The sequence below is a fragment of the Drosophila elegans genome, unplaced genomic scaffold (genome assembly GCF_018152505.1).
Source record: "Drosophila elegans isolate 14027-0461.03 unplaced genomic scaffold, ASM1815250v1 contig_208, whole genome shotgun sequence".
Classification (NCBI taxonomy): domain Eukaryota; kingdom Metazoa; phylum Arthropoda; class Insecta; order Diptera; family Drosophilidae; genus Drosophila; species Drosophila elegans.
In genome coordinates, this window is record NW_024545578.1 from 15133156 (window position 1) to 15161005 (window position 27850).

The window sequence follows — 27850 nt, forward strand, 5'->3', positions numbered from 1 at the left end:
TATTTTATATATTCATGTTCCTGATTAATTTATTTCAGATTCTGATACTCACAGTTGTTTTGTTATTAGTCCAGAGGGAGCTTACATTGTGTTCCGTGTACATCACCATACCCATACCTTCCGATACCATCTCGCCAAGTATTTGCTTAGTCGTGTGTATTATTTTGGCTGCCAAGTTCGGTGCGGCTGTGTGTGTCCTTGGGGCCTTCAGTGCGTTATGATGGAAGATGGTGGAGCGTGGCCCCCAGCCGATGCCGCCAAACCCCAATTCAAGTTAAAATCCAAACGAACTTTGCCAAATTGCAAAAGCCACAAAACCAAAACATTTCGTCGTCTGCTGTTGAAGTTCCATCGAGTTGCCTCGAGAGTGCCCCAAGAAGGTCCCCCAAGAAAGGCACACATATAGACACTTCGCCACACCCACTCCGCTCTTCCAAAAAAGAGTTGGCAGAATTTCTTAATAAACTTTAATGACTGCGGGTGTGCTGGCATGTGTTTGTCACTTTGGCCCAGGGTGCAAGTGCAACTTTGATGGACTTGGGTTACCTGTAGACCAGGTCCTCTGCTATCTGCTCATTCTTGCCAGCTCGGGTGAATTCTAGCCACAACTGGCTGCTTTCCAGGGTCGAAACAACAACAAATTGTTTAATGTGGCAGTTATCGTATGTACATGTTCCATTGTTCAGGAGTATTTGTCTTTCAGGACAAATTAAAATACCGTCCATAAAATTATTTCACATTCAATATCGGCTTTCAGCGTACAGGAAATATATCGCATTAACACAAATTAAAATATGGATAATGTCTCTTTTTATGTTATTAAAATTTGCCACGGGTAAACGAATATTTGAACGTGCAGCTTAATATGCCAATTTATTTAGCTTTTCTTGCTAATTAACATTGCAAGCAAATCATAAAAATAAAAATTAGTGGTATTTTCAAAAATTAAAAATAAAATTTCAACAATTACTACAAAGTTACTATATGAATGTTAAATATTAATTTAACAAACAAGAAAAATTAACATTGCATAAACATTTTTTGGTATAAATGGTGATACTGATTCGTAACAAAATATTTAAGAAAATCAGCATTTAACAGAAATAATAGTAAAAGATATGATTGTTTGTTGGTTTATCAATTGAAAAGCAATTTTTAAATAGTAAAGGATTTTGTTAGCCATATATGTGTTTTTTTTTTCAATGCATTATTAGAAGTTAACTTGTTTAAATTAATTTAAGATAAATGCTGTATTTGCTTGGCTGATTTAATGTTTAAGCCTTGAACAATATTTAAAAAAAAACTAATCAAAATTTGTAGTTAAGCTAAATTTACTCAGGATTTTCACCTGCTGGCGCCTCGAATTATAAAACAATTTGTTGTGCAACTACTTTAGACTTTCTGCGGACGTAAGGACGAACTTGATAATCCATTCTGGCCATCCGCCGCATCCTCAGAGATGGCCGTTTCAATTTCGCCTATAATTTAGTTGACCATCACGTACCAGAGTCACGCATGCCGGTGGGGCGATGGATGTGGATGGAGGTGGATACCGGGTGTTGGGACCGTGAAACCAGATCCGGGGTCGTTGGGTGGCCACTCATGCATTACTTATGAAATGACTCGGGTCCGATACAAGGTATCTTAGTTGCCATTGGCGGCATGTTCTCAGATACTAAATTGGAAACATCCCAATCAAATTCAAATCAGAAAGGCATTCATTTGCATGCGGATTGACTTCCCAGATAGATATGCCTATATATTATGCACATAATTGCACTGGAATCCATCTACCGCCGAAAATCACCGAGGGAGCGCTTCTTAAATTTACTTTAAAGACTAAGATATGCACCTTTATGGAACTTTTGGGAACTATGTGACTTACCTAAACTTTGAAGAAGGGGAAAATGTTTGTTGGCAAGTTTGTTTTACTTTTGCAATTGCTTTATCACCTAGCTGTTAAATATATAGACAACTCTGAGACTCAGAGTCTGGGTAAAATAAGCACAACATATAAATAAACAATACCAAAAAGGACATTTCAGAATGTTTTTGCTTTTCACTTAAAGTAAACGAGGGCTGTTTGATTGTATTAATTATTAAAAATTTATAAATTTGGAGAATACTATTTAATTTAGATTTTTTATTGTAAACATTTTAATGCAATATCAATTGAAGTTTGTTTGTTGTCATACAACACACATAGGGATCATGAATTCTTAACTGTTTTCGAAAAGTGTACTTAATTTTCATTGAGGATTGCTTTAAATTCTGTCCATTTTTTAACAAAGTAAATGAAATGAAATGATTTCCCCTGAATTTACAACCCAACGGAAATTCGGAATACCCCTTGAATATTTCTGCACATCCATATGGATGTTTCACTATAGTGAGACAAACGTCCATGACTCCTTCGACTTGGCCAGGCCATTGGCAATGACTTTTTTATACGACTGCGATGCGGTTTTCGCCATTAAATGGTTTGGGCCATAAAAAAAGCCGGAACCCTCGTAACGTTTCTTCCCTTCCCGTCCGCCGGCCAACATCTGCAATCGTTTTATTTAACTGCTGACTTGTTTGCGCAAATTAACACATTTATTTACACCACAATTTGTTGCTTAAATATTTATCGAATCCGGAGACGAAATGGCGCCACCGAAAAACAAATTGGGCAAGGGCAGTAACATTAAAAATTTTTCGTTTATTTCATATACAATAAGTACATCCAGATAAACATATACATATCCAAGTCCATACAATACACATATACATAGAGGCATATATATCCGCGAATACACATGCAGAGACGATTCTTTGTAATCATATCACACACACAAACGATATGGCACGCATACTGGCTCGTATGCAGCATAATTGAGAGTAAATTAGCGCTATACTTTTACATAGGAATTGCTCAGCCCGTTCCGCAAGTCATCCTCCTTCTCGTCCTTTTTGCTCTCACATTCCTATTTCCATTACTATCTATATGCCCATCGGTACACTCAGAAAAGCAAAAATCGTACCTAAATAGAAGTTCCTTAAAATTTATTTTTATAACTAAGTGTATTGTATAGTATTCTTAAAAATGTATACAATAAAAGAAAAATATAACGCAATATATTACAAAAACAATAAATAAAATTTAGTTCTATTAAGTATTGAATATAAAGAATAAATGGATAATAAAACAAATCTTTAAAAAAGCTACAAAGTAATAATGGTTTAGTTTTTCCAAATTGTGTACCTATACAACCAAAATAATAAATCCTAAATAAATACTTTGTTTTAGGCATTTCTTATGAAAGTCTTCATAAATTAACTAGTTTCTTAAAACAAATTTATTAATTTTGAAAATGTATTTAAAGACTTAGAAATAACTCAGGTTAATTTGGGGACTACATTTTTTTAACTAATAAAAAAAACGTTCTTTTTAAGTATTTATAAATTTTTATTAATTTAATGTTTTATAATTTACTTTTCTCTGATTTTAACTAACTATAATTTTTTTTAGAACAATATTACCTTGTTAAAATGTACGCCAATTGTGAAGAAATAAAATGTGACCTAGTTTTTGTATTTAAGGACGATTTATTTTTCTGAGTGACTGAGTGCGCATCCTGGGGCTCAACCCCACTTTGATATGGTTCCGCTTAAGCGAGAACGCTTAAATTCGCTGGATGTGGCAATTGTTGCATCGCCCGGCCCCCCATCCCGTGTGGAGGCCATAAAAAGCGCCGAGTACGCCGAGCAGCAAGCTCCAGGATGTGGGCGCTCGGGCGGTGGGGGCGTGTCCCAGCAGCGCCAGCTGCTCCTTCTCCAAGCAGACCCGGAACTCATCGTAGTCCAGGCGCGTGATGGCGCAGTAATGATTGAGCATGCAGCGGCCCGAGCAGTCCGACCCGGTCTGATATCGCACTGTGTTGGCTCGTTGATATCTGGGGGGGAAAACAGGGGGAAAACGGAGAAAAAATAGCATTGAGTCGGGAGTATGGGTACCATTTGGAATCCCTCCCTATCCCTATCCCTGTTTGCACTGCATCCTGTATCGGCCAGCCAGTCGGGCAGCTGGGCTTTCATAAATGCTCTTAGCTGAACCGCTATCTCCCGTTTTGATTTACATATTGCAGCACCTCTTGGGCGGGTGAAAGTGCTCACCGGTGGCCTGATTGAATGTGTCTACCTGTGGCCCCTTTAATTCAGCTCTCAAGCTCAACACTTTCTTAAATTGCTTAAAAATGCAATAGTCGAGAGTGTTTGTAATGCAGGCAAAATGTGTAGGTTTTTTAAAAAGGTTCTCATTGAAATGAAATAAAGAAAAAACTATCTCAATAAATTTCTATTGTCTTAAATTGTATATTTGTTTAGTAAGTAATTGAGATTTTTGTTTCAGACAAAAGTGAATTTTATTTAAAGCCTACAACAAATAGAAAAGGCCTTGCTAAAAGGAGTTGTTTTAGTGCTTAAAAAACACTACAATAGTAGCCGAAAATACCTTGGATATTTTCAGTAAATTGCTCAATTAATTTTGATAAGAATTAAATTTGCACCACATAGGTATGTGCGAAATTTTTTCAGCTGGTTTTCATTTTTAAATGGATTTATTCGATCACACAGCCAACATAAAAGAAGTTAACCTATTTTTTATGCCGGCAGACTTTGCAAAGTGAGAACTGGGCTCAAATGGGGTAACAGATTACGGAAAAATAAAAATATAACGAAAAAATGCTTTACGGGAATAAAAATGATGATTAAATGATTTTAAAGGTACTTTTTCGGGAATAGTTGGATAAATTTGGCAGAAAAATGTTAAGCAGTGAAGTGTCGTTAGGGGCTTGAAAAATAGCAATGATTTTTAAGAGTGAAAAAAATGGTTTAACATTAGTAAAATAACAATACTATTTTTAAGAAAACATTCTCGATTATTGTTTATGTTTTTTCAGAAATAATTAGTTATTGGAAAAATGTACACTATTTCCACACCAGAAAAAAAATCCGGTAAGAAATCAAGCCCAAATGGGGTATCTTGCTTACAAAAAAATTAAGGTTAAACATTTAGAATGATTTTATGAACGGCGTTCGAGTACTGTCAACTATCGGGAGAAAATTGAGAGCGTTGCAGGCGAGCACATTTTTACGAACGGAAAGGTATGTTGTTTACGAATGGCATTCAATTTTTGTGAACGAACGTGTGCAATTGTAAATCAAGAAAAATGTTCTTGATTTGTTTCGTGCTTTTTTTCTGGGTGCAAGCGTAAGTGAAGCTTCCGCAAGCAAATCTATCTGTGCGTTTCAAGGATTACCGGTCGGAGCATTCAAGACGGGCATAAATCGACCCAATCCAATTACCTGAAGAACCAGGATGGGTCTGTGCCCGTGAAGCGCTCGGCGAACTGGTTCAGCGCTCCGGCGGAGATCTCTGTCAGGCCGTAGTATTGCGTCAGGTTGTACTCCAGCACCCAGGTGGGCTCGTCGGCTCGGTTGGCCTGGGTCAGGTCCAGCCAGAACTGGGTGTAGTCCAGCACCTGGCCGCTCCCAGTGTCGAACTTGTACAGCCGCAGGGCGGGATTATTCGATGAGCCGATGCCGGCCTTGCGGGGCGCAATCGATGGGGCAATCATCAGCCACGAAATGGGAATGCCTGCAAGGGAAAACAAATGTTAGTTTCTCTTGCGTACAATTTAACGAGTTTTTTGCCCGCTATGTGATTTTTTAAGCAAGAAATTGTACATAAATTTAACTAAAATTGAAACTTTTTGTATTTATTTTAACCAATTTCACATAATTTACTCAAATATTTGCCATTTATTTTAATAGAATAAAATATTTTAAAGTGAACCATTTAAACCAGATAAAAATCTTGGTAAATCCAAAACTTTCACTGAAATAAATATTTACGGCACTGATTTAGCCCCGAGGGATGTTGTGTTTAAATCAAAGTGTGATTTTTAATTTCAAGTATGGAAAAATTTAGTTTTAAATTTATAAAAAAAATGAAATCTACAATTTTCCTATAGGATTAACAAATTAAATTTGTTAATAATTACAATACATTATCGTGTTTTTAGTTTACATTAAGTAAGTTTATATTTTGTTAAATGTTGTTATGTTTATGTATTATGGATGTATATATATTTGATTGATATATAATTATATTTTCAATTACTTTATAAAATCAATGTGGCATTTAACAGAAGAAAATTAGTGTTATACCTTTGGCATCGTAGATCAGGCGAAAGGTGTCCGAGTGCAGGTGACCGAAGAACTGGCCCTGGATGACCGGGGCAAATTTACGGACCATCTCCAGGTAGCGTTGGTTATTGCGCTCCGTGAAGGTCACCTGACTGTGCCGGGGCCCCAGGTGACGTTCGTCCACGCCCGGCGGCATGTGACCCACTATGTAGACCTGGGGACAAGAGTCAACAGATGCAGTTCATTTAATCCAACAGACGGATATAATGAAATCAGCTCCCTCAGTTGCAAATTAAATATTATAATTAATCAAAAGAGCAGCACACTATCCGATTGGAGGCTCTGGCATGTGATGGCCGAGGGCCCATATACAATATTTAATATTTACTTATGTAAAATCATTTTAAATCTCTTGATTACTGAAAATTTTAAGCTTTGAGTTTACGACCTGCCAACATTAAATTATTGTCTTTTATTATTCAATGGAATAAATTCTTTTGTTTCCATATTAAGTTACCAACGTTGTCGCATTATGGAGATCAATTTATGAATATATTACATTGATATTTTCCAAAGCCTTAAGGAAGAAAATTAAAATTGTATGCTATTTTTTCAGTTGGTCCTTTTACTTTTTAATATTTGTATTTTTTAATGTTCTTGCTTTAATAGTATTAATAAGAAATATTATTTATATTATTTTTTAAGCCTTAATAAAATATTTAAAAATCTTATTAATTTTATTTTTGTATGATATTTAATCTTTGAAGTCATTTTGTTTGGCTGCGATTCGTAAAGTTGCTAAAATACATACTTATTCAAAGTAAAATATAAGTATTTTTTTTATACCGTTTCCTGTTTTTCCTTGGACTTGGTGAGGACCTCCTCTAGCCAGAGCCATTGTTGCTCCGCCAGCAGTTCATCCTCGGCCGAAATGGAGCTAACGGATGCTTTGGGTTCCGTATAGTATTCAGATGACCATCGCAAGCTGTGCGATGTCCTGGAATCCGGATCGGATTCGAGTCGCATAAAATTCGTATTCAGAGCCACGATTCGCAGCCGGCTCTTGGTCTGTTCGATGGAGTAGTAGCCGCCCTGGTCGAAGGTCACCAGCGCCTCCGAAGGCAGCCAGTGGCGCCACAGTTCGCCCAATCTTCGGTAGCTGCCACTCCCGTCCTCGTGACCCAAAACCGGGAAGATGAACTGCGAGGAGAAGCTCCGGCGCAGCAGATCCGTGATATTTTGTAGGATCTCGTGCTGCTTTTGCTCGGACAGCGGCTGAGCAGAGTGCGAGAGGGCGTCTCCGGTCCACAGGACGAACTCCACGTTGTCACCCTGCTTGGCCTTCATGGTCTTCACTGCCGATTCGATCAGGCTCCACGGACTGTCGCAGTTGTAGTGGCCAAAGGTGCCAGGTGCCTCTGTTGCCGCATTGTTGCCACCGGAACCGGAAACCGATCGAGCCAACTGCCAGCAGCTCCGGTAGATGTCACCCCGGGTGGAGTACAGGGTGTCAAGGTGCAGGTCACTGATGTGCCAGAAGTATCCTGTCAGGAGAAATAGATAAGAGCACGGGGAGTAAGGCCATTATTTAAATATATATTTATAAATACTATTTAAAAGAGCACATTAGTTTCAAAACACATATATTTTCACATTCAACTGATCCTGGTTTCTATTTTCATTTCTTTATCGTGGGCTGTTCAACCAATGTGTTTTTTTTTACTTTCACTTTCTAATTAATTTGGAATTATGGAATTATGGAATTTGTATGTTAAAATCATATGTAGGCCAGTTGAACTTTTTGTACTTTTACTACAATTGTTAGTGAAAATATCCATGAGATAATAAATCTTTGATTATATGTTTTAGACTTTTTAAATGTAAATTATTGTTATGAATGAATATATATTTTAATAAAGTTTTTGTAAAGTTTAATAAATGCAATGTTGATTTTCTAAATTTACCGCTGATATAAGCACTTCTGTTTTGACATAATACCAAATGGCTGATCAATTTTGTAGGTAATTCTGTTCTATGAAGTGAGGATCGAGATTAGACTTTGACTTTGGCTAAGGCGGGCAATTCCTGGCCGGGAAAGGCCGATTTGCGGGGCATTTGCCCGCCGGCTGCTCGAGCATTGAAATAAGAAAAACCTGGTAAGTCCTTAAGATTTCCCTGCAGCTGACTGGTTGACTGACCTGAGAGCTGCTGAGCTGCTGAGCTGCTGCTTTCTACCTGGTGGCCCAAAACGCAAAGTCACAGAGTCACAAAGTCAGTAGTCAGTCGGTCAATTAGCGATTAGCGAGGCAACGTGCTGAACGCTGCACACTCCACAGATCAGTTTCATTTGGCATGCCCATCGATCGGTTGGCCAAAAAGCGCGACGAGTTCGAGATAGCTTGCAGAGGCGTTCCAGAGAGACACAGGAGGCATTCCTTTCATGCCCGGCGATCGTAGTTCCGAGGAGTTACAGATTGAGCAGGATGAGCCTGATCAGGTTGGGGCTAGCACTGCTGCTCCTGCTGGCCGCCGTGTCGCAGTTGCTGCAGCCGGTCCAGGCACGTCGCAAGATGTGCGGCGAGGTCTTGATCGAGGCACTGGAAATGATTTGTGTTAATGGCTTTATACGCAGGGTCAGGCGCAGCGAGGGTAAGTCGAGAGTCCTGCCTAGCCTGAAGCACATCTAACTCCCTTTTTTTTTTTTAAGGAGCCAAGGACAAAGATAGAATGCGGTCCCTGATCCGCAAGCTCCAGCAGCCGGAGGAGGAGACGGAAATGGAATCGGAATCGGCAACGGAATCGGCATCGGCATCGGCAACGGAGCTACCGGCCAGCGGAAGTGGACGCAAGTTGCGACGCCACCGGCGACGCATTGCCCACGAGTGCTGCAAGGAGGGCTGCACCTACGACGACATCATGGAGTACTGCGCCTGATGACCAGCAGATACCAAATCAAAGATCCCAAAAATCAGACAACAGATCCAAAAATCCACATAACAGATCCCACAAACAAAAAAACAGACATGGCTGAGATTTTGTGGCAACACTAGGGGGCACAGAAGGGTCGGATGACGAGGACTAGAGGACCAGAGCCACCCGACCGGCAGGCGTTTTGCAATTCATTTTCCTACACTTAACCCTAACTATAAACGTAATCGTATTTTCAAATATATTTCATTGTAAATTTCCTAGTGGAATCAAATAAAGTTACTCTCCAAGCAGCAGCAGCAACAAAATCAGTGTGTCCCCTGCTTTTTGAACCCGCCGGCATTCCAGCTGTGCGGCGTGGGTAATCCCCGGCCCATGAACACCAACACCACCAACACCACCAACACCAGCAATACCACCCACTCATAAAAATAGCACACCCAACCGCCCACAGGCAGCTGCCATTCAGCACCTCCAGTGCGGTGGTGCCCTTGTTTTCCGAGAACAATAATGGAAATTATGAATTTTTAATTAGATGACGTTCTGATTTTAATAAGCAAAACAATGGCAGAGGCGAAACGAACGGAAGAATACACTCAGTTTCAATTCGATTCACATTTTCCCTTCGGGCCTTGCTGTTTTTTTTTTTGTTTAACAAAGAGGCGCATACAATTGACCGATGCAAAAAACAAGTAGGCAACTTCCAATCAGTGGCCGGATTTTCCCACAGATAAGTAAGTACCTCTATTGACCCACAGATTTGCAGTGATAATAATTCAGGGCTTGCAGGTAAAAATCTACCTGATTTGGAAGGACTCAAAGACTCAGCTGTCTTATCATATTCAAGCGGAAAACTACGGAGTGGCACTTAGCCAATATAATGAGATTACAAAAGTGGCCTTATTGTTTTTGTGACAATTCAATTCAGTGAGTTACTTTACCTTGTTATTTAAATGAGAAAATGACAATTGCCTTCGAGAGGCTGTAAATATGGTTAATAACAGCTACTGTTTTATGTTTGTGAAGTCTCTTCAATGCCTTTAATTTCTGAAAATGGTTTCTCGTATTTTAAGGTTTATTTTTTTGGTTTTTTAAATGCTTTTAAAAATGTACAAAAATATAATGAGCAGTAGAAAAGGAATTTTAATAAATTTTTTTTTTTAATTTAAAAATTTAATTTAGAAAAATAACTTATTTTTCGTATCCTTTTTATTATTATAAACTTTTTTACAAAGTCATGAAATTCTGCATGCATTACGTAAACCAATTTTGAGCAGTGGCTGCTTTAACACACTGAAATTGCAATTTATCAAGTTTTTGTGCTTAAAGTTTTCCAACTTAAGATGAGTTATGGCACACCATGCCAAGAGTGTTGAACACCCTCAACTGCCAAAGGGAACTCAATGCACGTCATCTTGTTTTTCAGCAATCAAGATCCGTGCATTATTTCTTGGGCGAGAACGTAAACAAACGTCAGCTGATATGCGTAAGACCCCCCCAGGTTTATCCCATTCCGCCACAGAAAAGCTCAACATTTCCGACATCTAATGCCTGCACGTAGGGATAAATAGCAACACACACAGTGAACCGGGCGTGGAACTAAACCAGACCGAACTATGGTGCTAACTGACACCGCGGCTAATGCAATTCGACAGTGCTCAGACGCTGGATACGCGGAGCAGACAAGCCACTCGGATCGGATCCAAATCGGCTTCATATAAAACCCTCTGTCGCCGACTGGGAGCCAAACAGTTGTGGCCGGCACACACTTGGCAGACATCCACTCATCCACTCCGGCGACATGCAACGGAACCCGAACCCGAACACAAATCCGGAGAGGAGGATCCTGCTCCACAGCCTGATCCTGCTACTCCTGATGAGCGGCAGCGTGCAGGCCAGCATGAAGTTCTGTGGCAGTAAACTGACCGAGGCCCTCTCCCAATTGTGCGTTCATGGCTTCAATGCGATGATCAAGCGAACTTCGGGTATGTGTACTTGTATACCCTTCCAGAGGGTTTAACAATATTAGTCAGAAGTTTGCAACGCAGTGTGACATTATCTAGTCTATACACTATCCATTTCCATCGTCTGTCCGTACGTTTCAATGCCCACTAGGGTTTCAGTTCTGAAGCCATCTGGTCAAAAAGAATATTTTTTGTGTCTATATCATATAGCTGCCATGGGAAAAAAATAACTTCAACTTTACAATTTACAATGTAAATTTTTTGTATATTATTTTGCTAGCATATTTATTATTGTTTTTCTCTTTATTTTGATTTTGTTATTGCATGTGTACAAATTGGACTTTTTTTTTATAAATTCATATAAGATGGGTAAGTTTTGTATCGTAATGTTATTTTTATTATCAAAAAAATAAATATTAAACTAAATAAAATATAAACCTAAACAGTCGTAGATCCCATGGACTTAAACCTTATCGAGGGCTTCGAGGACAGTGTGCTCCTGGCTAGGATGTTTGGAGAAAGTGCCGGCCAGATGCTAAAGACACGACGTGTCCGTGATGGAGTCTTCGACGAGTGCTGTTTAAAGTCGTGCCGTGTGGAGGAATTACTGCGGTATTGTGCTCCTAAGCCCAACACGTGAACCTTCTATTAACCTTCCGACGACACCTAAAACTACTGAAAAGATATGGCCCGCCTGGAAATAAACCTCACGTATATTTTGTTGTTAAGTCGTTATAACAGCTTAATCAATTTCCATTCTTGAACATGATATATATATGCACATGTTTGTTGAATGCATGCGCATAATTTATAATCGGAAATCAGAGACAGACACGCGAAATGAATCGGAACACGGGATGTTATGCATGTAGATATGAATGTATAGGGCCTGAATACATCGCCTGGGTATAAATTATTAAATAAATTATGTATTCAAACTGCTGCAGATTGGCCAACATGATTGGTAATTAAACGGGTTTTACATTGATTTTTCATTGTCGTTCATTGCAGTTAATTATTTATTGACCGAGAGGACTGAATTCTGTTCCAAGTTGGAAAGGAAATAAAGATTTCAACGAGCTGTACAGCTGTTAAACACAAAAGTTATGTTATGCCTACAACAGGAAACGAAAAGTTACCCTATGTAAAGGGTTTAAAAGTGAACGTAAAAGTAAGAATCAATGATATGCTGATTTGATCATAGAGAGATTAGTTTTTTAAAAATTAATTTCAGCTAAATGCCATGAAATTGGGCAATTACCATAGTCTAATAGTAATTATCTTTACACTAATTATTTGAATCATTCATTATAAATGAGACCAGAAACTGAAAAATGTTTCCCATTTAGTATTTGCTTGAAATTTAAACTAACAACATGTCCACATATCTAACAAGAATTTGTGTGCTTTTGGTCCTTTTCTTATTGATCAAGCAGGTAAATTATCAGCAGATCAGTTTCAAACTAATGAAAAGAGCAATTATACATTTGTGAATCCTACAGAACGTTTCAAAGTTCGAATTTACGAATGTACAATGCACTTCTTTGGATAAACAATTCGATGAATTCGAACATTGCTATCTGAAGTCGGTTAATCGAACCTACAAATACGTTTACATGAAAGTAAATTTATTCAAGACTCCCGTGAAAAAGATAAAGGTAAAGTTTATTTATTTTCATTTTATTTTCGTGTATATTAGCTATAAATACTGAATTGCCATTTTAGATAAATCTATCGCTGCAAAAACGATTTAATGGATATAGACCTTTCTTATTCAATATTACTGTGGATGCCTGTAGACTTCTGCTGAATCCTTCAGCTAACCCAACGTTTAATTACTTTTACGGATTTCTGGGAAACCATACAAACGTGAATCACCCCTGTCCATTTGATGTGAGTATGGTTCTAGTTGTTGAGACTTTAAGTATGAAATTATTTATTACGCAGCATGATCTAATCTTTGATAAAATTACAACCAATTTAATAAGCCACCGGATGTCTAAAATTTTACCCTTTCCCGAAGGTGATTATCTTATGGAAGTCAATTGGTTTGCTTATGACATAAATAGAGCTATCACAAAGTTTTATGGCACTCTATCTTAGGAGTTGATATCTCTGAATATATTGTGCAAAATTATCTTGACGATGTGTATTATCAATAAAGATTTTCTGCGTGCTCTCCTTTTAAGCATCAACTGATGTGCTTCAAATATTGATTGATCTTAAGTATAGTTTCAGTTATTTGTGTCGAGAAACCCTCTCTCCATTTAAAATATTCATGGTATATTACCAGTTACTGCCATTGCTTGCTTAAGCCAAAAGCAGTATATATATTTAAAATATTTCGATCGTTCATAAATGCAAAAATCTTTAGAAAAAAATCGTTTGAAGCTTATATGCACATGGTTGATTCCAAGTCCAGAGATAGTGTGGTAGAGCCAGTCAATTGGTTACAGATCTAATAGGCCACTTCGCAGTACTCCTTGAGCGCTTTCATCGAGCAGTACCTTTTGCAGCACCTGTCCACGATGCCTTCCCTTGTGCGTCTTCGGATGGCGGACAAGGAGTTTCGGAAGTATTTCCCATAGGCCGAAGTGTCCGAGTCCTCGCTATCCTCTATCTCATTCCGCTCAACGAACTGGAGAGGATTGAGGGGGTCATCCAGATCATTGCTGGCTGTAAGAAGTTAGTGATTCAGGTTCTAATTCGCGTTTTGAATAGGCCAGTGAAACGTACGCAAGCTGCGCTTCTGTGGGAGCATGGAATTAAAAGATTTGCACACCAGGTTCATCATCTCCGTCAGCTTTTGGCTGCAGAGCGTAAATGTCAGCTCCTGTCCTTGGGCCAAGTGCACCGAGGAGCAGGCCAGGAAAGCCACAAGCAGCAGCGAAAGGAGGGACACGGACTTGCACATGGTTGGTTGTGGGGGTAGTCTTCGTAGTAGTTGGACTTTGTTGAGTCGAGTCGAAAGGTAAATGATGCTATTTGGCCCAAAGGAGCTGGCTTATATACAGCTCCGGGAACTGGGTCTCGGTCGGGGTCGGGGTCGGGGTCTAATTCTGGCTCAACACACATTATCCTCAAAAGGCACAGTGTCAAATTGTGTTAGGCAACGATGAGTGCATTTCGGAGTTCCCTTTTCTTCTCGAACACCTCGAACGCTTGGCTAAACTCGTTCAATGTCAAAGCTGACTTATGCAAATGCCGCCCATTGGAAAATTTGCGGGCCTCGGTGGGCGTTTGCTGTCAGCCAATTAAACAATTTATGTATAAACAGCCAGGCCGTGCTAAGCCTTGCATTTATGAATAGCAAATGAGTCCTTGGTCTTAAAGTCCCATTCCCCTGGTCCCATTTTATACATAGCGTATAATACTTACCAACGCGCGCCTGGGCGAGGCTGGAGTAGGCCAAAAGCCAGTGACAGAGCCAGATCCAACTGAATGGGGCCAGAAGAGGCATCTTGGCAACCAAAACGCCTTTTACGCCTCCCTTAAAACTTTTCCTTTGACTGTTGTCCTTGCCGCTCACACAAATTCTTTTTGCACTGTCTACTTTTATTCATTAGTCAAAGTTGGTGCTGCATAAATAAGTGATTACGAATTACGAATCGGATTACGAGTGTTGTGTTTTGTATGGGTATAGGTATGGGTATGGGTATGGGTATGTATGTGTATGCATGCTTGGGGGTAATGAGTGCGATTAAGTGTCCTATTTGGGCAGGCAGTAGGCAGCCAGCTCCTCGTAGGAGCAGGATTGCACGCAGCACTCATCGTAAACGCCACCGGGCAGGTGTCTCCTGTGGCGACGTGTCTTGATCAGGACTTCAGTCCCATACAAGTTGGTCAGCAGGGGACTGAAGGAGTAGCCAGCATCAGCATCTGCTCCTGCCCGCGCCTGCCACCAACCATTATCCAACTCATTGGACACTGCCGGCTGATTGGCGCGCTTCAGGGACAGCGAATTGTAGCCGTGGGCACACACCACATCCATGGCATCGGACAGAGCGGGACCGCACAGTTTGTGGCTGCCGGGGGGCAGCTGGTGACCACTGGCCATGACCGCTAGCAGAGCAACCGGGATAACAGCGATTAGCAGCGGCAGGAGCCGCAGCCGGAGCCGGAGGCCATGAACTGCACTGTTTTCCTTGCAAAACATCCTTAGTCTGTGCTGATTGCTTTCAGCTGCAACTGGTATTTATACCACTAAATTTGTTAGTATTCCCCAATGCAGTTCAATGGCCTCTTGTGCTCTTGTGCTGCAACATCGCAGTCCCCAATGTCCTACCCCCTAAATATCCTCTTTACCACCAATATTTTAGACACGGCTTAACCTAAAATGCATGCTTCTATTTTAAGCTCTTCCCAGAATTTCAAAACCCAGCACTGTTATAAAAGTACTTAAGGTATTTTGTTTAAACCAAATATTCCGACAAATGTCTTGGGCTTCAGAGAACATCGAAAACAAAATACAGGTTCCTACAGCTAACTGGTAATTATTTTACTCACATTACATTTAGCAACAAACACAAAATAATTAGTTTTTTATCATTTTAAGACAACTTACGAAATTTACTAATATTTATACAGTTGTTTAAAAATGAAGGTAAAGATACTAGTTTGTAATTTGTGAGATAAAAATATTAAGAATTTTAAACTTTTCACTTTCACTCCTCAAAAACCGGAAAAAGAAATATATTATAATATTATATTACGCAAATATTAACTAGACTCTCAGTCAGATATTAAAGAAGTTAAGCTGTTTTGTTAGGAATCTTACAGTTTAATCAATTGTTTTGCTTAAGTGTAATCACCGCCAAAAATTCCACCCACTCCAGAACCCTTTCGCCCAACCTGTTACTTTGGCGCTAAGAGGCTCTGACTGCTGTCGATTGCGATTACGATAAAGCCAGATTTCTGTGGGGGAACGGGAGGCAAACTCGACGGCTGACAGAGTGGCAGCCTCATTAGCATGTTGCGGCAAGGTGGAAAGTATGCTTCAATGAGGTTCCGCTGGCGGCAGTGTGCGAAATCGCTCCGATCGCCGCCCGATTGTCGAGCTGCACGGCGATGCCAACAGTTGGTTGCCAGCGCTGCATTCGAACGTTTTGCCTTTGCCCCGACCACAAAGCTCCGGAAAAGCGGGCACCAAATAGTCGCGAACATAAATCGGAAAAAAAAACAGAATAAATCGGAATAAATCAAGGCGAAATGGTGCTCGACATTAAGATGTGCCGATTTGATAATGTGCCCTGGGGTTTTCGCCTGGTAGGCGGGGCGGACTACAACTATCCGCTGACGGTGGTTAAGGTTAGACCCGATCCAATCCTACAGAGATCTATATAGTCCCCTCCTGCCAGTGCACCACCGCTTGAAGTCACCTGCCAAATGCCCCACCTGTGTGTTTTTTCGTTTGCTGTTTGGAAAACTCGCCATTTATCATCTAATCACCTGACGGATTCAATTCAGTGTTTTGCGATACGCTTTTTTTCGGCTGCAATTACGTAACGCGATGCGTGCATTGGCAGCATGGGCAAATTAGTTAATTAAAGTAATTCCCACTCTTTTGTTTATCTAATCGACAGGCCCATGCATTTCCCGCTAATGAGCCGCATAATGGCAGCGGCCATAAACTTATTCAAATTTTAATTGTGTTTCAGTTGCAGTTGCAGTTGCAGTTGTGCTTTGTGTTGCCTGTGCATAAATTGCATTTGGCAATTCGCATTTTGTAACATTGTGTTGACAACAGCAAAAACAACGGCAAAACATCGACGTAAATCCGAAACAAATGCGATTTTTAATTGGCAAACTACGAAACGCACACAATAAATGACCAAAATACGAGGGCCGCTAAAAAGTCCATTTCCTCTCGATTCCAATAAATCAATTTAAGCCGCAGCATAATATTAACAGTCAAGAGAAAAAAACACATACTTTGCATTTTACTATTTACATTTTCTTAACCAACTGCGTTTATTTTACATAAACAAATTATTGTTAATTTATACTTTAAATGCAGATCAATTAAGATAATGCTATATCAATTTTAATCTTGTAAATAGTGAATATGAATTATAAAAATTAGTTTTAGAATCCACCACTTAATAAATCAAAAGTGTCAATTATTAAATTATGCATAATTTTTTATTGAAAACATATAAAGATACAAGTAAAAATATATTAAAGAGTGTAGAGTCCATTAGCAAACAGTCTCATAAATACGGTTTTTTTTTGTTGCTAATTTAGTGAAAACTTTATTTAAATGATTAATTCATTCTTTATGATTTGACTATTATAAATCTTTGAACAACATGTAAGCGGCTTAAAATATATAACTTTAAGAAGCCATTTTTAAAATGCTCATATATATTTGTGTTAATATTGCCTTATGGAATGTGTGCGAAAACACACACCTCCACATGTTGGCCCTGCAAACACTCAACAATCTTTCGTAATCTTTTGAAAAACCTCTGTTTATTCTGCCCCACCCTTAGCCATATATATATGTATGTTATATCCAGGCAAAGCCCTAAGCCTGTGTTCTATAAATATTCGCAAGCTCCGTCGATGTCGAGTGTTTGCCTTGTGAATTCACCGCTGGAAATTGACTCTACCATAAGTGAAATGCAAGAGGCCCCTGGGAGAATGGAAGAAATCAGACCTCCGAACTTGGTTGGGGGAATCCCCTGCAAGTGCCACCCATTTTTTCCGCCTCCTCTTGCGGCTGCTCGCCTGCAGTATTTGCATTACTAAGTCCTCTTGACAGCCAGTGTCGTGACTTTCTGGTTATGAGCCCGGCTTTCACATAACGGAAACGACAACAATCACCGCCAAAACAATGGGGTTTATTTGCCCGCGAAAGTGTTACAAAACAACTGAATTATACAATAAAATTGTGGGGAAACTAAACCCTTAAGAGTTTTCTTCTTGTTACCAAGAAACATAATCTTTGCCGTGTCGATTCCCATTTCGTTTATAACTTTTAGCTTGTTGAAAACTCTTATATGCCGTACAATTTTATCCCTATAAATAACACGCAATTTAAATGCTCAATTTGCGGCAATTTGTCTGTACTTGATTACCCACAAAAGCCATAAAGCTACTATTGTGTTTAGTTTTTGTTGTTCTCACAACTTTTCAACATCACGTGTGCCTCACTTTGATTTATAGTTGTGAATGTAAGGCCCAGTTTGCCAAATGAACATTTAAAATATAGCTTTTGATGATGATAGCTAAGATAACTTTTCTGAATAAATTTTATAATGCAAATACACAATAAATTGCAGAATCTAAATAAGAGTGGTAGTTTTTATTAGGGAAATGCTTTCAGTTGAAATTCTCTTCCAAAATCATAACTGTAGAGCACAGATACAATCTGATTGTTTATTGGAAAGCCTAATAAAAAATATTCATTAAAAAAAGGTTTAATTTATCAAAACTTCTGTAACATAACATTATTAAAATACTAAATAATAACTCTGAAATAATTATAATTAATTCTCAAATTAAACTATAAAAATTTCTTTTGATCTTTCTTTTACTACTGATTAACTTTTGTAGATTGTTTAAATCAAATGTATACTTTAAGCCAAGATAATGGATCAAACTATGTACCAAACCATTCATAAAACAATATTTTATTTGAGTGACTAGACATGGGTAATTCCACTTGCTCCACTTAATTGAAGTGACGTTAATGAGTTTCCACTTGTTCTCGAGCAGCCCTCGTTGTGAACACCCCCCTCTTGGGCATTGTCTTCGGTTTGCTTGGTTGTGCGTGCCTGTGTGCCTGTGTGTTGGGGTCTGGGTCTTCTGGTCCTCTGGTCTTTGTTTTGTTGACATTTGGCGCGCGTTTTATTTTTATGCACTTAGCACGCGACGCCGCCGTCGTCGACTAATAGAAATTCTCCCATTATCGCATCCATTGTTCGAGTATCTCAGCCTCAGCCTCACATTCGCACTCGCACTCGCATCCCATCCGTATCTGATTTGGTGATGGTATCCGCATCTACATCTAACCATGTCCACATGCTTCAAATCGCAACGATAGGTGACCGAGGGCAGCATTGCTGACGAGGCTGGACTGCGGGTCGAGGACATCATTGTGCGCATCAATGACACGGCTGCCACGCCCCTCAGCCACGACGAGGCCCACCGCCTCATTATGAACAGCGGCAGCGTTTTCTACTTTGGCGTCTACCGGTGAGCTTCCTTTCCCAGCTTCTAGTCCCTTTTGTTCCTGCCTTTCGTTTCCCATCCGCCGAGGACCATTTATCACAGCTGAGCGGATTTACAACCCAAGAAACGCTTAGTTTTACCTTTGCAAAGGGTGCTATGGTTTTTCTTTTGATTTCTTTCTGTGATCTAATACAAATTACAATTTAATAATATTGTTTTGAGCGAACAAATTATAAATTTGAACGATATGTTTTCGAGCCCCAAATTTCGCTTAAAGTCGAAAAACTTTTTGGTGATGCATTCTTGGATGAGATTGTTTTGTTAGCGTCTCAACTAAATCTTAACACAATAAAAGAAAACAAAAAACAACAACATCTTTTAAGAATGATGAACAAAAAAGTTATCCGACTTAAAGTGAAATTTTTGAAACGCTCAAAACATAAACATCATTTTTTGGCAACGATACATTCATTAATGTACAAAACAAATAATACATATTTCAAACATTTTCAAACAAATCAAGCTCAAGGCTTAACAAATCAACTGATAGTTATAAAAGTTAATTATTGTTAGAGGATTGTTAGAGGCGACAAAAAAAATGTAATTCTATAAGACTATTATAACAGTTTAAAAATATCTAATTAATTTTTGTATTTTTAATATTCTTATTAACCAGATTTAAGTATTTTTAAATGTTTTTACCAATATCATAGGATAACATTCCGGAAATTAAATGAGTCTGTTTTAAATGTGACATTATAGGTGCTAAATCGTAGAGTGTTTACAGACTAGCCTTCTTTCTTCGAGCTTTGTTTTCGATTCCATTCTTCCCTTCATAAATTGTGGTCACTTTTTTCGGCACTGGTCCACTTTGCAGGGAGAACGAGGAGGACGCCTACGAGTGCCTCACCAAGTTTCCGATGAGTGAGGGTTCGTTGACCAAGTCACCAGCGCCATCCCCAACCACTTCACCGTCTCCAGCGACTCCATCGCTGTCCCAGCTGACGGAAGCCACAAATACCCGCACTCCGGAACCGGAGCCATTCGTGCCGCCTCCCAGGGCATTCGCCACTATTGCGACAGCTCCTGCTCCTGCTGTGGACGTGGATGTCCATGTGCTGGCGGAATGTCGCCAAGTCGTGTCGGAAGTGCATTCGGAAGACAATTGCGGGCATGGGGATGTACCAGCCCGGGCAGCAGAAGAAGCCGTCTCCAATGGGGGTCTGTACTTGCCCGATTTGCCCGATCGGCCGTGCTCGGCGCTGTCGGAACGGCAGGAAATTAAGCTGGTGGAGGAGGAAATTGCAGCCGTGCTGTCCGGCGAGTCGGAGGTGCTCAAGGAGCACAATGTCCTCGGGTGCGTACCATTCAATTTCACCCGTTTCCCACACCAACATCCTTATTAAACTAACATGCCACCATATGATAGCGTCAATTTCTATAGGATCTTTCCCAAGCCGGGCGTCTGCATGTCCAGCGATGTGCTGCGCTCGCTCAACGAGGAGGTGACCAAGACCAAGCTGGAGAAGGACAAGGAGAACCGCCAGTGGTCCACCTTCCTGCAGCGGCCCAATCGTCCCGTGCCGAAGAGTAAGCAAATGCTGGAGGCGGAGCGCCGGGCGGCCAATGCCTACAAGGTGACGATTGTCAAGTCGGCCCCACGAGATAAATCGCCCATGGTGAGTGGGCACAGCTTATGCTGCATACACTCAGAAAAAATTGCTTTATAAGCTATAGTGTTTTCGCGAAAACCTGACAGTGGCTAAATTTGGCTTACTTTTCTTAGTCATTTTCAGTTTTAACATTTACATATTTTAACTAGAAAATTGCCTCTAGTAAGAAGCGTTTTATTCAATTAAAGTCTAACATTACATTGAGAAAATAAATGAGTAAGACTAAGCAGGGGTATAGAAATAGAGTAAATAGTACATTTTCCGTAAAAACAGTCAAACTTTAGTTTCCTTGAAATATTTTTTATTTTATTTTTAAAGACTAATTCATTCAGTGATGTTAAGATATGTGACTACCTCTATAGTAGGAAAAGTAAATTGTTAAAAAAGTTAAAAGAAAACAAAAATAATTTAAGAGGATATATTTTTTCTGAGTGCATTGTTGGCTGTACGGATCAGAAGTTAATTTGTGTTTACGTGTGACAGCCGGAAGCTAAGCCGGCGCCAAAGGAAACCTCACCAGCCAAAGAAGAGGCGAAAAAGGAGGAACCCGAGCAGGTGGAGGTGGTGGCGGAGCAGGAGCAGGTGCAGGAGCCCGAGCCGGAGCCGGAGCCCGAGAAGGAAGAGGAACCACTGCCCACGGATAGCGAGGTGCCGAATTTGGAGCAGTTGCCGGAGAGCGAGGTGCCGGACGAGCAGCCGGAGAAGGCCGATGCCCCCAAGGAGGTTTGCGAATCGGAACCGGACTCACCCGGAGTTGACCCCGAATCAGTCGAGACTCCGACTGTATCAACACCTCCGGTTGAACCCGTTAGCACTCCACCCAAAACGGACGAGGAGTTGGCCCTGGAGCGCCAATTGGCCGATGTGCAAAGACAACTGGCCGCCCTCTCGTCACTGCCCTCCACCATACAGTCCACCCTGGATGCGGTGACCAAGCAGCTGGCCGACTTGCTGCCCACTTTCAAGTTGCAACAGCAGGAGAAGCAACTGCCGCAAATCGATGAAAACCAGGAGGATGGGGAAACCACCACCACAACCACCACCATCACAACCATTGCAGGCGAAACGGAGAATGCAGGTGCAAAAAAACTATGCCCAGGTCGACAGTAATTAAATTTTTCTAATGGCGCGCTTTTGCGTATATCCTTGCCCCCAAAACCCACAAACCCCCGAAACCCGCAAATTCCGCAAAACCCCCAAAAACCCACCGAATGTCCTGCAGGCAAGGACATATCCATATCTGGCAGTGACAACCCACTGGAGCCACGTGAGAGTAATGAGGATAGATGCGATGCCAATGACCGGGAAGTGGCGGAAATATCGCGCTCCACTGACGACAATCGCCTGGCCAAGGACAAGAAAAAGGAACTCGAAAAGGAGCTGCAGGAGCCGCAGGAGCCTTTGTCCGAGGAGCAGACCTTCAAGAAGCAAAAGGTGAGTGTCGGCAACTGGCTTTGGGAGCCCGAGAGCCTGGGAGTCTGGATGCCATGGCAAAATGAAATCCCTGGCAGGGCAGTTAATGTAATTAGGCTGTCATGAGTTGGGTCTAGCAGGTTTTAATGGTATTAGAGTCCGGGTCTGTCTGCTTCACTACCTGCGACTGGGTCGCCTGCTAAACTATTTAGAGCAACAGGATTAGGCGGCCTGCTTTATGGGAAATGTTTCATTGTCTGAGTGAAGGGGCAGAAAAATATTCTACCACCTCTTCTATAGTGTGTTTTTTCCTCTCTTAGATGATTTGCTATAGGCTTTGGTAGGCCTTGATTAAATATTAATACTTGTTGATGAAATTTATATGAGGAAGGTTAGTGGAAGATTGAAAAGCATAAATTAAAGGGTATTATTTTCGATCATAAAATTGTATTGCAACCTGAAAAAGTATTTAAAGAACATAACGCCTTTAAACATGTATTTGTTTAAATGACAAAAATGTTTAAATTCTTGTTTAGCTTTAACATTCTGATATAATTGTTGCTAGATTTTTTATCAGAAACCATAAAAAGAATCCTATAATATTTTAGCCTTAATTTAAATTTGTTATACCTCTGAGCTTAAAACAAATCAACAAAGCCATAAATTATGCCTGAGTGAGAATATTTTAAATTGAAAGAGTGTGCTGCCTTAGAATGTACATTCTCATTAGTTAGCTGTCTTTGCGAAATAACTATCCCCGAAAATGCTCTACTGCCTGATTTATTTCTATTTGGGGAAAGCAGCTTTAGTTTGTATAAAGAGTTTGTGCCACGACGCAAAAAAAAAAACAAGGCGGACATTCTGCAAGGCATCAAACTATTCGGTTGAGTACCGAAGTCAGTTTTTATTTGGACATGCCTTAAGCTATGTTATCCAGCTGCGGGCAGCTGGACCTTCTCTTTTAAGCTTTTTGAAGCTAAGACCACCCCCCACACAACTCTAACCCCCCACCCAACAATCCTGTCTTCGCTTCGAGCTGCGTGTCCACAAATCAAATTAACTAAAATGCCATTTGGTTTTTGTCTTTTTCTACTTGCAGCATAATGTGCGCTTCCAAACGTAGTTAGTTAGCTTTAATCGAGTTTAAATTTTGATAAATTGCCAACAGCAAGTTATTTGTAGCGTTGTGCCCAAGATGTTTCTCTAGTTGAATAATAAAGCCCTGGCAGCGGCGTGCGGCAGGGGAAAAATGCAGAAACCAAAAGACAATTAGTAGGCACCAAGTGGAAAGCCCTTCAACATTTTTTCCCATCTCTTTTTCTCCCCCATGGCCCTCAATTTTTGGTTGTTTTTTTTTTTTTTTTTTTTTGCTCCTGTTTTTGTTTTTCCTCCGTGTGGGCGTGTGCACTTTCCGCCCGTCTGTTTGGTTTTGCTAGAGACACGATGTCATTGAGGAGCTCGAGGAGCATTTGGTGCGCAAAAACAATCCCCGGCGGTCGAAACGGGCCTTTGGGCCATTGGTCCCATCCTCGGAGCGTCCGCTGGTCCTTCCCGGCGGTCGGCGCTGGTACCGTCCCAAGGATGCCTACAACGATGAGTTCATAGCCGAGACCCTGAGCGCCCAAGCGGAGCTCATCACGGGCAGCACTCTCGGGTGGGTAGAGTTCCCTGGATAACGTACCCACACTCTCTTCCCCTTCGCAAACAAAAACCCCCCCTGCTAGTTGGCAATGTTTGGCCATGTTTGGCGTGGCCAGGCCCTCATCTCATCTCACGTCATCGCATTGCCCGCAAAGCAAACACTGGCACCGAGAAAAACTCCACCAAAGCCTCCATTTACCATTTTTAGTCACATTATTATCTCAAAATAGGTAAATCAAATACATCATCTTCTATTATCTTTAATTCTGTAAAGATTTTTTCAGACACAGAGTACATAAAAAAAGGAAAATGCTTAATAAAAGAAAAATACATTCTACAAATACAAAATAACAATGAAAATATATACAAAACCTACTTGTCATGTAGTTTTCCTTTTTTAAACTTTTCCTCTGTTTGAAAAAAAATAAATTGTCTCACGATGAAAGATTGGAAGAAAATAAAATTTGATTATTGCATTGCACTTGACAAAATCATGACTGTATTTATATAGAAGTGTTTTATGCATTACATAGCATTAAATATGACCATTTGATTTAGACAAATTAAATATATTTGAATGAAATTAAAGTGATTACAGAAAGGATTTAAAAAAAATTATTTTTTAACTTTTAAGCAATTATTAAATTTGTTGTTATTTTAATTTAGTCCATTTAAAAGTTAAACAAAATGAGTTAAAATTTATATTACTTGTCAATAATGTCAATAGTTAAATATTTATTTTTACTCTTCCATTTTTTTCATCAGAGAATACTCAATTCAATTCCCTGTATAGATGGGTATATAGTGACAATTTTTCTCAGTGCCCGTGCAGCCAGTTCATCAAAAACCATAACGTTAGCTCATCGCAGGCATTCATTTTCTTCACTTCTTCACTTTTCCATGGGCACTCACTCGCCTCGACTCTTTACATCGTCCACTGCACCATAAATTTGCGCATTAGCAGCTGTCCGTACGAGAGCCCGTTGTTGGGCTACGATTCCAGGTAGTGTTTCATTTGGCTTCGCTTGATGAAGTGCCCCGGATGTACCAGAAACTAATCCACAACCAGAAACAGAATCAGAACCCATATATACGTAGCACCTAGCAGTGTCATTATGATTATCGTTGGCATTATCGTTGGCATTACTAGACCACTTGTGCATTGCCATACTCATCCTGATTCGCACTCGCACTCGCATTCGCATTCGCATTCACATTCGAATTCTCATCCGTCTGTGTGTCCTGTCACAAGGCTTGCAGTTGATTTGACTTTCGTCGTGCGTTCCGGTTGAGTTCTTTATGCATGCCGCCCGCCGCCCTTTGCTCTTGGATATATTTTCTCCTTGCTCTTTGCCTTCTGATTTTCATTGTAGATTGCATTTTGGAATCGTTTGTTCAATGGCGAGCATATAACACGCCAGCGCTTCAGGTAAGTTTTTTTTTTCCGAGCGCCGTGTTCCGAATTTCCCCCCATCCTCACATCTCGACTCTTTAATGAGGCTAACAACTTCTCTTTACTTTTGCTTTTGCTTTTGCTCTGTGTGTGTGTATATATTTGCCCGCCCTTGTCTTGTACTTAACCAATGGGGAAAACGGACTGCACTCGACTCCCGATTCACCAGGGAGCTGCAGGGTCTCAGTCTCGGCCTGACCATGCAAAAGTAAGTTGTCACATTGGACGTTTTGTTCTTTGTTCTTATGTTCTCCGGTTCATTGCATGCATATGTACGGTGCTTCTGGTGCTTCTGGTTCTGGTTCTTGGTCCCGGGAGCACTGCACTGCACTGCCCTGCACTGCACTGCACTGCACTGCCCTGCACTGTACATTCCCCTCCAAGTTGCGTTCGCTATTTTCAATTTAATGGTGACTCCTTCGACCGTTCGCAGGGTCAACTTTATGAAGTACCAGAAGCCGGAGCGCAAAATCGATCTGAATCGCAGCGAGGTGTACAAGTATCTCAATCCGCATCTGGACAGGGCGCCCGTGCGAGGCATCGAGGTGCGTGCCCCGCTGGTGGCCGCCGAGTCCGACATTCGCCAGTCGCTGCAATCGTAGGAATGTTGTACCACCACCCCGAATGTTCAACAACACCCCACTCCGCAGCCAAGACCACAGCTGCACTGAGAAAAAAACCCTATACAAATAGGATTTTTTTTAAGGTAAAAGTGGAACACATTCTTAAGTTTGGCAGAGAAGCGTTAATAGAGTTTCTAGCCGTCACAAATGGATACAAAATAGAACAAGTTTGTTAAAAAGTGTATGCAAATCTTAAATTAATTTTATTTAAGCTCACGCTTGGGTAAATCCCTCTAAATTATTTCTTGCGTAAAAACAATTTCACAATAACTATATTTTTTCATAAATATACCAACTTTTAAATATATCTTTCATCTAAGCAATTTAAAAAGAATTTGCTCAGATCCTTCCTTTGAAATGAAATAATAATCAATCAATCATAAATGTGGTGGACATAAACTGCTTTGATATAAATATGGCCCCATAAATATATATATTTTCGTATAAATATTTTCGTATAAATTTGTAAAACGCTTCTCTGCTGATTTTTGGGATGCTAAAAAAAATCCACATATATCCTAGAATAGACAAGCATATTTCTGTTAAAATATATAAATCCATATATTAAGAAAGCTTCAGCTTGATTTTTTAAGGGGTTTCCATCCTGGATGAATTGCAAAGATTGCAATATTGCAGTTTGGTTCTTGAATTGCTGTGCTCATTGAACTTTGAAGATGGGAATGTATAAATTTATTCGCAAATTGGCCTCCCCCAGTGCACTCGATTATCGGTTTAGAAGCTCAACGAATATAACCATCAATATGCTAACAGAAGCCGAGGAGTTCGCTACCATTATGGAGCGGGGTCGCCTAATGCGATATTACATAATTTGTGTGCAACAAGGCGTATGTGTAATGTGTCGTGTGCATTTCTGTGGCATATCCTCAGGCGCTGGCTGTTGCAATTTTCTTTAGCACAAACATAAAAACGACGCGCTGCCCTTGTGTATGCTTGTGTGTGGGAGAGTGTGGATGACAAGCTCTTCGAATTTGCATTTATTATGGCAAATGAATTGGGTGGCAACAAAAAAGTGGCAAATGACATGGCAAAATGGCAAACAGGCAGCAGCAGCAGTAGCAGCAGTAGCGGCCAACCACCGCAATAAACCCGTATTTAGTTACGGCACAAACACTCGCGTCACGGCCAAATCAAAATTGTTGTCACGTTATGATGAAAACCGGGACGAGCGGATGCGATGCGCACATTTCACTTGCCCCAAACAGCGTGGAACAGCCGGAATGATGAGACACTTTACTTTTTGCCGGAGCAATAAAAACGCGCCAACTTGAGGAAGTGTGCACGAAGTACGGATATTCGTCAAAGGCGCGTATTTTGCGAGCATCCAAAAAATCCGGGAATCGTATAATCCGTGCCGTGCGATTCGCATGGACGCTCGTCTTGGACTGTCACAGAGGATTGGTGTTATCATTGCACTGGTCACAGAGCAGCGCTTCGAGTCGAGCTCGTCAATTTTTGGGACAGCTTTCGAGTGGGGCAGCTTTTGAGCGTTTTTCTGAGAGTTTTCCGAGAGTTTTCCCGCCGAGCTTTGAGCGGAAAATTCCTATACGCACAAGCGAACCAGCTATCGTCCAGCTGCTGGGGGGCATATCACTCTTGGTTGGGTTAGGGCAGGTCCTTTCAGGTCGCGAAAGGTGAAAATGCCGGAATGTCGGAAATAAAATTAAGATTTGTTCAACTTGTTGGCTAAAAGTTTGACTCGGCTAATTTGTATGCTTAATTGCCAAGCGCCATTTACACTAAGCTACGCGCATCGCTTTGAAGTCGCTAATT

At 40.6% G+C, this 27850-nt stretch overlaps 7 protein-coding genes across 13 annotated transcripts; 4 read left to right on the forward strand and 3 right to left on the reverse strand.

Moving 5' to 3' along the window:
* Nucleotides 1–2902: 2902 nt before the first annotated feature.
* LOC108150296 (acid sphingomyelinase-like phosphodiesterase 3b) lies at nucleotides 2903–27447 on the reverse strand. Of its 5 annotated transcripts, none has more exons than XM_017278406.2 (6): nucleotides 27315–27447; nucleotides 14460–14659; nucleotides 7036–7733; nucleotides 6211–6403; nucleotides 5347–5638; nucleotides 2903–3935 (listed from the first exon to the last, which is right to left on the reverse strand). In XM_017278406.2, the coding sequence occupies exons 2-6, from the start codon at nucleotides 14539–14541 to the stop codon at nucleotides 3665–3667; spliced, it is 1536 nt and encodes a 511-aa protein (XP_017133895.1). In that variant the 5' UTR covers nucleotides 14542–14659; nucleotides 27315–27447; the 3' UTR covers nucleotides 2903–3664. The 5 variants fall into 5 exon arrangements, with proteins under 5 accessions (XP_017133895.1, XP_017133893.1, XP_017133894.1 ...); XM_017278404.2 differs by having other exon boundaries at nucleotides 27263–27447; XM_017278405.2 differs by having other exon boundaries at nucleotides 27181–27447.
* Nucleotides 8470–9425, forward strand: LOC108150299 (probable insulin-like peptide 4). 2 transcript variants are annotated; one of them, XM_017278410.2, is made up of 3 exons: nucleotides 8470–8686; nucleotides 8822–8838; nucleotides 8897–9425. In XM_017278410.2, exons 1-3 carry the CDS (start codon nucleotides 8673–8675, stop codon nucleotides 9121–9123), a joined length of 258 nt encoding a protein of 85 aa, XP_017133899.1. In that variant the 5' UTR covers nucleotides 8470–8672; the 3' UTR covers nucleotides 9124–9425. The 2 variants fall into 2 exon arrangements, with proteins under 2 accessions (XP_017133899.1, XP_017133898.1); XM_017278409.2 differs by having other exon boundaries at nucleotides 8477–8838.
* LOC108150300 (probable insulin-like peptide 3) lies at nucleotides 10858–12023 on the forward strand. Its single transcript, XM_017278412.1, has 2 exons — nucleotides 10858–11102; nucleotides 11528–12023. Exons 1-2 carry the CDS (start codon nucleotides 10919–10921, stop codon nucleotides 11719–11721), a joined length of 378 nt encoding a protein of 125 aa, XP_017133901.1. The 5' UTR covers nucleotides 10858–10918; the 3' UTR covers nucleotides 11722–12023.
* On the forward strand, nucleotides 12578–13184 carry LOC108150089 (the record flags this gene model as incomplete). The annotated part of the gene is made up of 3 exons (XM_017278053.1): nucleotides 12578–12739; nucleotides 12807–12974; nucleotides 13029–13184. Coding segments are annotated over 3 exons (486 nt in total), but the record flags the coding sequence as incomplete, so codon positions are not given.
* LOC108150298 (probable insulin-like peptide 2) lies at nucleotides 13434–14039 on the reverse strand. Its single transcript, XM_017278408.2, has 2 exons — nucleotides 13818–14039; nucleotides 13434–13757 (listed from the first exon to the last, which is right to left on the reverse strand). The coding sequence occupies exons 1-2, from the start codon at nucleotides 13993–13995 to the stop codon at nucleotides 13540–13542; spliced, it is 396 nt and encodes a 131-aa protein (XP_017133897.1). The 5' UTR covers nucleotides 13996–14039; the 3' UTR covers nucleotides 13434–13539.
* On the reverse strand, nucleotides 14653–15674 carry LOC108150297 (probable insulin-like peptide 1). The gene has a single exon (XM_017278407.2). It carries the CDS (start codon nucleotides 15235–15237, stop codon nucleotides 14791–14793), a length of 447 nt encoding a protein of 148 aa, XP_017133896.1. The 5' UTR covers nucleotides 15238–15674; the 3' UTR covers nucleotides 14653–14790.
* Nucleotides 15884–26526, forward strand: LOC108150301 (LIM domain-binding protein 3). Of its 2 annotated transcripts, XM_041708186.1 has the most exons (9): nucleotides 15884–16388; nucleotides 19129–19280; nucleotides 20134–20613; nucleotides 20701–20935; nucleotides 21413–22007; nucleotides 22152–22363; nucleotides 25357–25412; nucleotides 25606–25644; nucleotides 25870–26526. In XM_041708186.1, exons 1-9 carry the CDS (start codon nucleotides 16290–16292, stop codon nucleotides 26036–26038), a joined length of 2037 nt encoding a protein of 678 aa, XP_041564120.1. In that variant the 5' UTR covers nucleotides 15884–16289; the 3' UTR covers nucleotides 26039–26526. The 2 variants fall into 2 exon arrangements, with proteins under 2 accessions (XP_041564120.1, XP_041564119.1); XM_041708185.1 differs by lacking the exons at nucleotides 25357–25412; nucleotides 25606–25644 and adding an exon at nucleotides 23779–23996.
* Nucleotides 27448–27850: the final 403 nt, after the last annotated feature.

Coding starts and splice junctions, on each gene's coding strand:
- LOC108150299 (XM_017278409.2), top strand. CDS start 8,673: ATGAGCCTGATCAGGTTGGGGCTAGCACTGCTGCTCCTGCTGGCCGCC. Junction 8,839..8,896: donor CAGGGTCAGGCGCAGCGAGG/GTAAGTCGAGAG, acceptor TTTTTTTTTAAG/GAGCCAAGGACAAAGATAGA.
- LOC108150300 (XM_017278412.1), top strand. CDS start 10,919: ATGCAACGGAACCCGAACCCGAACACAAATCCGGAGAGGAGGATCCTG. Junction 11,103..11,527: donor GATGATCAAGCGAACTTCGG/GTATGTGTACTT, acceptor AAACCTAAACAG/TCGTAGATCCCATGGACTTA.
- LOC108150298 (XM_017278408.2), bottom strand. CDS start 13,995: ATGTGCAAGTCCGTGTCCCTCCTTTCGCTGCTGCTTGTGGCTTTCCTG. Junction 13,758..13,817: donor CCCACAGAAGCGCAGCTTGC/GTACGTTTCACT, acceptor AACTTCTTACAG/CCAGCAATGATCTGGATGAC.
- LOC108150296 (XM_017278406.2), bottom strand. CDS start 14,541: ATGCCTCTTCTGGCCCCATTCAGTTGGATCTGGCTCTGTCACTGGCTT. Junction 7,734..14,459: donor CCTCGCCCAGGCGCGCGTTG/GTAAGTATTATA, acceptor TTCTCCTGACAG/GATACTTCTGGCACATCAGT. Junction 5,639..6,210: donor CCTGATCTACGATGCCAAAG/GTATAACACTAA, acceptor TTTCCCTTGCAG/GCATTCCCATTTCGTGGCTG.
- LOC108150297 (XM_017278407.2), bottom strand. CDS start 15,237: ATGTTTTGCAAGGAAAACAGTGCAGTTCATGGCCTCCGGCTCCGGCTG.
- LOC108150301 (XM_041708185.1), top strand. CDS start 16,290: ATGGTGCTCGACATTAAGATGTGCCGATTTGATAATGTGCCCTGGGGT. Junction 19,281..20,133: donor TTCTACTTTGGCGTCTACCG/GTGAGCTTCCTT, acceptor TCCACTTTGCAG/GGAGAACGAGGAGGACGCCT. Junction 20,614..20,700: donor AAGGAGCACAATGTCCTCGG/GTGCGTACCATT, acceptor CAATTTCTATAG/GATCTTTCCCAAGCCGGGCG.